The following is a 9,936-nucleotide window of genomic DNA, read 5'->3' as shown; positions in this document are numbered from 1 at the left end:
CGTTTTCATTTATGGTACAACTGTACTACTAGGTACTACATTAAAATACCATTACCAATATACGAGTGTGATTCCATTCTTTAAATAAATTGTTCATGTTTAAGATTACGATAATCCAAGCCTAAGTTCAAGACGTAGACATTTTGTATCGAAGATCGATATTTGTAAGTATACAAGCAATGTCATTTTGCTAATTACAATGTTATGTTAATGCAAAAACCATCATAGTGTTGAATGAGAAATGTATGGAATTCAAGTCAATTTAAGAAAGCAAGTCTTGCTTCCAAATTTTCACAACAATTCCTATTTTTAGGTAAGTGATATTTTAATACTGTCACTTAGAAAGAATAATTGAAAAATTACTTAATATTTGATTATTTCTTATTTATTATAATCTTTATAACATCATAAATTACATTTTTAAAAATGTAGAAATTTTTATCTTTTGGTAGTGTTATATACTTAATTATTAAATTTGATTTTTGTAAAATATTTTATGAACATATAATACGTATATTCAATCTTTTGAATACTATATTATTCTTAATTTTATTTTAGCATAATAGGTTTATATATTCATACATCCACTCACATAAATATGTATATATATATACATACATATGTATTTTATATTAATATTAATTTACTATTTTTATAAACATATTTTTTATTTTTAAAATCAATGAGAAATTATTTATTAAAAAAGAATGGTTCGTAGCTTTTTAATTATAAGGTTTATATGTTAATGTAGTTCTTGTGAATTTAGTTAAAATATTACAATAACAATGTATAGTTACATTTTAGTAAAGGTTATTAGTTTATAAAAATAATAATTGTACACATAAGGCATAAGTTATTTTATAAAAGTACTATGTAACTGTTTTGTTTTCACAATATATAATTTTATATTATACATTGTGTTATATCGCGGTGTTTCGAATAACCCGCCATTTAAACTGTAGTTAGTTCATTTGACACAAGAGGGTACATGATCTTTAATCATTGTAAAGCTTCTGTCTACATAATCGTGCTAGTGATTTAGTATTAATCTTAACGAAGATTCAGAAATATATCGTTCATGACTATCAATAAATGAAAGAAATATTGTGAACTGATTTTTCTTCACGTCAAAGAGAATTTGCGCTGCAAAGTGTTTTGATGCACATTCTGTGATATATTGTTTCCATTAAATGATCATATATCGTAATAGTTATTCTAAGTGTTAATTTATCGGGTCTGTTGTTTTGATTTATTAATGACATTTGAATTTTAATATACAATCAAGAATAATGGGTGTTGGCCTAAAACCATTAGAGTTTACGGATTGCTTAACCGATAGTCCTTACTTTCGAGAGAATCTTCATTATCATGAGCGTGAATTGGAGAAGACCAGCCAACAAATTAAACGGCTCATCAAAGAGGTCAAAGATCTTTTATTAGCTGCCAAAAGTAAGTCTATTTGTCACAAGGTTCATAAGGTTCTGTGTACACATGTAACAGCTGCTCTTATCTTATTCTATTTTACTTTCATGTTTTCCAGTAACATATTTTAGTTACAAAGTTATAACATTGAACAATTTTTTAATCAACTATATTAGTTGACACTAAATTTTTTTTCAAGGTTCAGGTTATTTTTTAATTTATTATGTATGTCATATTCATATTTTGTAATATAAATATATTTGATTTGTGCTACTATACATATAGATTATACTAAATTTTAATTTTGTTTATTATTTTTGTTGTATCATAAATTATGTTATAATATCATATGGAATAATGTTATATTTCATTATAATTATATTTTTACTATTTATATAATTGAAGATACAAGTAATAAGGTTCTGAATAAATATATTTATTGTAAAATCTATGATCATGAAAATAACAGTTATTAACTTGTTTAGATTTGTCCAGAGCACAGAGAGCATTTTCCAAAACATTGCAGAATTTTAGTTTTGAATGTATTGGAGAAACTCAAACTGAGGACGAAACTCACATATCACAAAGCCTTAAGGAATTTGGTAAACTTATTGCATCAATAGAGGATGAAAGGGATCGCATGGTATGCAATGTTTTTAGTATATAAATATGTTTTATATTCATTGGAAAGACTATTCTTGAATGAAAGCAATTCATATTATAATATTTGTTATAGTTTTATTAATTTGTTATAGTTCGATTCCATAATATTTAACAATAAAAATTAAATTTTATGTTTAGCATAAGAAATCAAAAATTATAATTTTGGTAAAAGTTAACAATAAAAGTCATAATACAATTTTATGTATCATATTTTTTATTAAACTAGTAACTAAAATATTTAAAATAATATACTTTTTTTATATTTTCTGCAAAAAGACATTGTTGTGTATTATTTATTTATTTATAAAAATATAATAAGTGTTACTATATATAAAAACTCTGTTTTTATAGAAGGAGCACATCCTGGTTATTTAATGGTATATCTTTTGAAACATATTTTCAACCAAAGTTCTTTTTATAATTAAATTATATTTATTTTTTCAATATTTTTTAAAAGTAAATATTTTTTAGTATATTACAATGTACATATTTCTTGTCATGTTTCTGAATGCACACACAAATAGCTTTTATTTTTGAATTACAAAAGAGCTTTTAATATTTACATTAATATCCTCTTCAAGGAACAAGTAAAAATTTTATATATTATTGCATGTAACTGTTATATACATATAATATATCTTTATAAAATGTTTCAAGCATTTAATGCATATAAAAACAAAGACTAAGTATTTTTAGCACTACTAACATTACTACTGTTAGTAACATTCTTTAACAAGTTATATATTTAATAATTTTTAATGCATTAGGTAAGTTGCATATTAATTATCTGTTACAAAAAATAAGTTCTTTCCCAAATAGTGAAATAACAGAATGCTGTTATGCTTGTTTTTCTATAGCAATGTCAATGCTTGTGTGTATGTGTGAACATAGGGACACATACATGCATTTGCATTCATTTCTAAACAAGGAATGTAACTCTTAGTAACTCTTTTATAGTTCAATAATTTTGTACTTAATCTTCTATTTTAGTATTGATATGATACAAGATTTTATGATGTTTAGAATAAATAATCAGGATTGGATGATTGAATCCAGTCCCCATTCTGAATATAAAAGCACAATATTGCTCAGTTTAGTATTTAGTGCTAAAGTAGTTATAATAAGCTTATTCAGGTAATGTGCGTTAATAAATCATATATTTTCTCTTACTACTAACAAATGTGTGTGTTTATGCACATAAATACATAAATGTTAAGATACATAAATGTGTAATAAATGAAATAACTAAGTTGTTAATCATTAATCATTTTATTATATCTTAATCATTTTATTTATATAAATTGTCTAATTTGTATTATATAAATCTTTTTATGTTACTATTATTTAGTGAGACATATTCTACATATGGCTTTTATATAAATACATATATTAATAAAATAATTTCTAATACATTTCATTTATGTATCAAGAAAGCAATTATAAAAATTTACAAGAAATAGAAAATCTGTAGTTAAAAATGTATTCTAAATAAAATGTCAACAAAAATTAGAGTTATTATAATCAATACATTGTTTAATATCCTTAAAAAATTATTTGATAATCACAAATTTTAAATAAACTATGTCTTTATCATACAAGGATATTATTGTTATCACCTTAAATACAGAAAACATGTTTATTGTTTCAGTTTAAAATAAACGTGTATATTATTTATTATTATACAGAGCACTCTAAATCTCTTGTGGAAAATTGAGTGGGAGGTGATTCTACATGTGAAAATGAATCGAAAAGAAAGAATATTTTCGTCCGAGGCCCCGTTTCCGAAAAAATCGAGTTTGAAAATTCGATTAAATATCAACTAGATATGAATAAACAATTAGCAGGAGATTATTTGTTATTACGTGCGAAAATAAGTCAAAAACGTAAAACGAAATTTTTCCGCTTAAGGCATTATTTTCAAGAAAACTAAGTTTGAACATGTTTAGTTAAGAATTGGTCTAGTGCACGCGCATGATACATTTTAAAATTTATTTTTCTTGAAAACAAAGGATTTTATACAAAATTTGTATTCTACATTTTTTACTTATTTTCATATATATTTCAATCTTGTATCGATTATTATTATATTCCTGTTCAGTCCGCAATTAGTTAAATTCCGGAAACGGGGCATGAAAAAATGTATTCTTTCTTTTTGATTCATTTTTACATGCAGAATCATTCCCTAGTCGATCGTTCATGAGTTGTAGAACGCCCTGTATATATTATATAATATTATTTTGTTTTCTATAATGTTGCTTTTGTAATAAACATTGGCTGTATATCTCACAATATAATTATTTAGTTTCTCTGTATATATACTTGTATTATGATTTAATTTCACTTTTTATTGTTTCTTATTATGATTAACTTTATTTATATGATATATGTAGTTGTGCATATATGCACATATAATTCCTAAAAGTTATATAATTTTATTTCTGTATGTATTTATTTCAGTACAAGACAAGATCACTGCTTACTGTGATTCAATGAATTTAAATTTATTCTTTTATAAAAATTTTACTTTATTCAATAACTTTTATTTTTAGCTTGAACGTGCTTATGATCAAATTATACTCCCTTTGGAAAACTTTAGAAAAGAACACATTGGAGGTGTCAAGGTAGTATAAAAACTTTAGTAAATTAAATTTCAAAGTTAATGTATATAGTACAATATTTTATTTATGAAATAATATGAAACTAATATATTAATAGGACGGAAAGAAGAAATTTGAAAAACAAACTATTAAATTTTGTCAAAGCCAAGAACGCTACTTGAATTTGTCTACCAAAAAACAAGACAATGTTCTTCAAGAGGTATAAATATTTACATATTATAAAATCAAAATATTTATAGTACTTGATCTAATAATATAATTACTTTTAGGCCGATGCAACACTGGAAATGGCTGAAAGACATTTTTGTCAAGCTAGTTTAGAGTATGTGTTCTTGCTTCAAGAAGTACAAGAACGTAAAAAATTTGAATTTGTGGAAACTGTAAGTTTTCCCCTTTTATATGTTTTTCATTAAATTATTATAGATTTTACATTAAGAATAATTAAATATTATGAGTTACAAATAATACTATTTTTTCCAGTTACTAGGTTTTATGTTTGGTTGGTTAACATTTTATCATCAAGGACATGAAGTTGCAGAGGATTTTAAACCTTATATGACTGAACTGCAGCTAAAAATACAAAAAGTTAGTTCTCTCCTTACTTTGTATTTCATTGCTTAAAAATATATGAAAAGCATTAGAAGCACGATTCTAAAACTGATTACTTACATTAGCACTATTCAGATGACAACAAAGTTGCTTTGTGCATTATAACATTGATTTATATAAATTTATGAAATACATTGTGCATTGTTGTTTCACATTCTATCTCTTATATATCTTACAATTTATTTATTGAATTATTATACAAAATTTGGAAATGAAAATTTTATCATTTTATTATAATATAAATTACTTTGTTAATTTATGTTATTATAAGAATGTGGTACAACATATTCCAAATATTTTGAAAGATTATTTGGGATATATAATTTGGGTACTTTTAAATGTCTTGTTATGCACTTTGAAGTATTTTAATATTAGTAATTCTCTCATAATTGATTTGGTTGTTAATGTTCAACTACTTGTAGATATACTTAAATGTAACTTCTTACTAAATTATTGTGTGGTGCAAATATTATTAGGATAACAGCATGACAAATAGCTTACTAATTTTCAATTTTATGTGTGTGTGTGTGTTTTACAAGACTAGAGAAAATTTCCTTGCTACCCGGGATAAAACAGAATCACTTATGAATAAAATGAAGGATATGAAAAAGGTATGTGACATATTTTTTATTATTTTTATTATTTAATTTTAGTATACATTGTTGTTATTTACAACGCATAAGAAAATGTGTTATTAAAACATAATATGTAAAATTGATTAATTAATTCTAGAAATGATTGAACATGAATCCTATGATAAACATTGTATCTTTAAAAAAAATCTGTTACTGTATAATGATAAAGTTAGTAGTAATCTATAACAGAAATACTAGTAATATTTTCATTTTGTAGTCTGCTGTAGAAAGTGGGGTCAATAAACTATACACACGTGAAGGTTATTTGTTTCTAATGGAAAAAAGTAAATATATAAAGTTTTATGTAGTTAATAAATGGAACGAATATTTATTACATATTAATATAATCATAAATCTTTATAGAGGCATTTGGCACAACATGGACAAAACAGTATTGCACATATCAAAAGGACAAAAAGGAATTTACAATGATACCTTATAATCAACTTACAGGAAAATTTGTAAGTAAGCCTTAGGTTTTCTAAAATTAATGTTGTTATGAATTTATTATCAAGAAAAAGCATTCATCAATATTGTCTTAACTTAATAGAGTAGCAAAGAAGTTTTTACATTGGCATCTTGTGTACGTCGTATGTCAGATACAATTGAAAAACGATTTTGCTTTGATATCACCACTATTGATAAGTAAGTTCAATTCATAATAATCCATAATACAAATATTTTTACATTACATTTACAATTCTTTTATTTTCCTAGACCTAATGTAGTATATACATTCCAAGCGCTTTCTGAAGAAGATAGAAAGTTATGGCTTGATGCCATGGATGGTAAAGAACCAGTAAGTAACAATTATTATTGGATTTCTACTGCATTACTTTTTAATTCGAAAATGATTGAAAAAATTGATACAGTATGTATATTTATCATTCCAGAATTATCCTATAGTAGGTGCATCAACCAAATCTGAAGAAACCACTTTAGATGAAACTGGTTTCATGTTCGTATCAAAATGCATTACAACGCTCGAAGAAAGAGGTAAGAGTGAGGTAGCAATTTACATATTTCTTAACTATCTTATTTTAAAATTTTATCAGAAAATTACTTTAATATGATGTATTACTGTTCTAGGCCTTGAAGAACAAGGTCTCTATAGAGTCGTTGGTGTTGCTTCCAAAGTAAATAAACTTTTAGCTATGGGGCTAGATAGAAGGAAACTGGAGAAACTTAATCTGGATGATCGCTTTGAATGGGAAAGTAAAACTATTACTAGTGCACTCAAAACATATTTGAGGACGCTATCTGAACCGTTAATGACTTTCCGATATTATAATAGTTTCATTTCAGCTGCGAGTGCGTATAGGTATTCTCTATAATATTATTTTATTTGAAATCTTTAAATTAAAAATATTATCTTTTTTATATTAAATTTCTATAAATTAAAAAATATATTTTTTAATTATATTTTTCATTTTTATTATTCTTTTCAACAGAACAAGAAATCAAAGAAGCACGTATCAATGATATTCATAATCTTGTTTATCGACTCCCAAAAGCAAATTTCAATATGCTAGTGCTTCTTATTAAACATTTGTACAGGTTAATAACAAAGTCAATTTTATTAAATATTCAAAATTATGCAAATTATGTAATTTTTTAACCTAACTATATGTTGTTTGTAGTGTGGCGAAAAAAAGTGATAAAAATTTAATGACTGTCGGTAATTTAGCGGTATGTTTCGGGCCATCCTTACTGCGACCAGAAGAAGAAACAGTAGCTTCTATAATGGATATTAAATTTTATAACATAGTAGTCGAAATTTTAATTGAAAATTGTGAGAGAATAATTGCTGGTCCACCACAAGATACTGTGCGCTCAACACAAAATACCATTCCCTCTCGATCACAACGTGTTAATGTAGAAGATGGGTCAACATCTTCTGGTAATGGAACTCCTTTCCTAAGGTATCCAGTACATACTAATATATCTTCACCACATGGACATGTAAGTTATATATTAACTGATTTTACGTTTTAAAGCATAAAATAAACTTTTTGTCGATTATACGATACATACATTATTCGAAATTAAATTATTTATACAGCTCGGTACTAGATCATACTATGATAGCCCACTAGCAGTTGTTACTAAATCATCTTCTATAGATGAACGAAAAAATGGTGACTACGAAGAAACAGAACATACAAGTCACAGAATGCCGACATATTTAGATAGTCGAAGTGGACGTGTTAAATTAACGAATGCAAATCTTATATATCATTCTGCAGATAAAGGTTATTTTAATTCTTTTTCAAAATGTATCTGTTTATCTGCATGATTTATAATTTAATAATTATAAATAATTATATAAATTCAGTATTAACCAGTGGCAATACGAGTAGCTCGAGTGAATCAATCGCTTCTGATCCACACTCATTTTCATCTGACTTGCCAGTAAAACAAAAACGTGGTTCTATGATGTCTGTGCATTACCCGTCGGGTTACACTCAACGAAACAATCCATCGGTATCCGTGTAAGTGCCTTTTTATTAACTAAACATTTTAATTTCTTACTTGAATGTGCTTTTAATATGCATACAATTTTATTTGTAGAGTTAATACATCACCTAGCAGTGGACGTTCAAGCCCTGGACAAGTACCTGGTATTTGGTAAACATAAAATTCTTATTAAACATTTTCATCGTAATTTGTTATGTATATATTTTCATTATGATATCAATATTGCGTTATTTAAGAATATATTTTTTGTTACAGGAGAGTCCGCACTTTGTATGCTTGTGTGGCCGAAAGCGATGGAGAATTGTCATTTGAACCAAATCAAATTATTACAAATGGTATACAAAATTTAGTACATTTAATGATTGCACATTAGAAAATTACTTTACGAGTAAAGTACTGACATAATTTTTAATTACAGTAAAGGCCTCTTTGGAACCAGGATGGTTGGAAGGTACATTAAATGGTAAGACGGGATTGGTCCCAAAGAATTATGTTGAACAATTGCCTTGAATTTGGAAAAGCCAAAGAGTGCCTACATTGTTTTTACATTGCATAATTCGTAGGGTATGTTTAGTACTATTGCCTACTGAAACATATGTTCACGAAAACGGGAATGCTATGCAATGACATTTGTGAAATATAATGTTTTCTATTTAAATTCCTTTGGGTACAATTTACATAGTCAATTACACACACGTGCGCACGCGTGCTCACACATACACATACATACAAACATCTTTATTTATTAGGAGCCTTTTTGCTCAAAAACGTCTATAGTGTATATAATCACTTGTAGAAAAATTTATATATATCTACATATATAGTGCTAATATATTATATGATATTTAAATATATTTGTACTAAAAGATATTGATCCAGTATATAGCTTTTAGGAGATCTCATAGGCAATAATATTTGTTGATAGTGCGATAATCTCCACGCGTAATGTGCACTCATGTGTACACACATATAATATCAAAATGTGATAAAATAAATAAATACCAAATACAATCAGAATTTTTAATAAAGATTTTAATAGTATAAAGACTACATTAATTTATAATTAAATATATTACAAAAAAATGTATACGTACTTGTAGTTTCCTAAATAATAATCTTATGTTTCAATTTTAAAAATTAGATAACTTATGTGTAAAACTATTAAATAAAATAGTGTAAGGAATGTATTTAAAACATCACCTTATAAAATATGTTAATTTATTCATTACTGACTTTTATCTTTAATAGTAATTAAAATAATATATTATTGCAAAATAAAATTTTACATAACAGAATAAGATTTTATCTTAAAACACTCTTTTAAATGTTTTATAACAATTAAGTTGTAATAAACACAATTAACAGAATAATAGTTAAAATGACGTTCGTTATTTAATTTATCAATTAATGTAACAAGATTTTGTAACTTATTTATTCTTTCATTTTTAATATTTAATATCTTAAGTACTTTTTATTCTTATTTCATATGAAATTTAGTTTAAAAAAGTATT

At 25.3% G+C, this 9,936-nt stretch overlaps 1 protein-coding gene across 4 annotated transcripts; it reads left to right on the top strand.

Annotated features, from left to right (window-relative positions):
- The first annotated feature begins 165 nt into the window (after positions 1–165).
- Positions 166–9,470, top strand: Graf (GTPase regulator associated with FAK). 4 transcript variants are annotated; one of them, XM_072003948.1, is made up of 21 exons: positions 166–313; positions 1,286–1,449; positions 1,908–2,065; positions 4,635–4,706; positions 4,801–4,902; positions 4,973–5,083; positions 5,184–5,288; positions 5,852–5,923; positions 6,165–6,231; positions 6,311–6,408; positions 6,498–6,592; positions 6,665–6,746; positions 6,820–6,943; positions 7,037–7,258; positions 7,399–7,504; positions 7,588–7,909; positions 8,010–8,199; positions 8,283–8,439; positions 8,519–8,575; positions 8,681–8,760; positions 8,844–9,470. In XM_072003948.1, the coding sequence occupies exons 2-21, from the start codon at positions 1,290–1,292 to the stop codon at positions 8,933–8,935; spliced, it is 2,472 nt and encodes an 823-aa protein (XP_071860049.1). In that variant the 5' UTR covers positions 166–313; positions 1,286–1,289; the 3' UTR covers positions 8,936–9,470. The 4 variants fall into 4 exon arrangements, with proteins under 4 accessions (XP_071860049.1, XP_071860065.1, XP_071860057.1 ...); XM_072003956.1 differs by lacking the exon at positions 166–313 and having other exon boundaries at positions 1,032–1,449; positions 6,841–6,943; XM_072003973.1 differs by lacking the exons at positions 166–313; positions 1,286–1,449 and adding an exon at positions 2,437–2,462 and having other exon boundaries at positions 1,950–2,065.
- The last annotated feature ends 466 nt before the right edge of the window (positions 9,471–9,936 follow it).

This window comes from Bombus fervidus, chromosome 1 (assembly GCF_041682495.2).
Source record: "Bombus fervidus isolate BK054 chromosome 1, iyBomFerv1, whole genome shotgun sequence".
NCBI classification, from domain to species: Eukaryota; Metazoa; Arthropoda; class Insecta; order Hymenoptera; family Apidae; genus Bombus; species Bombus fervidus.
This window is presented reverse-complemented; position numbering and strand designations above follow the sequence as displayed.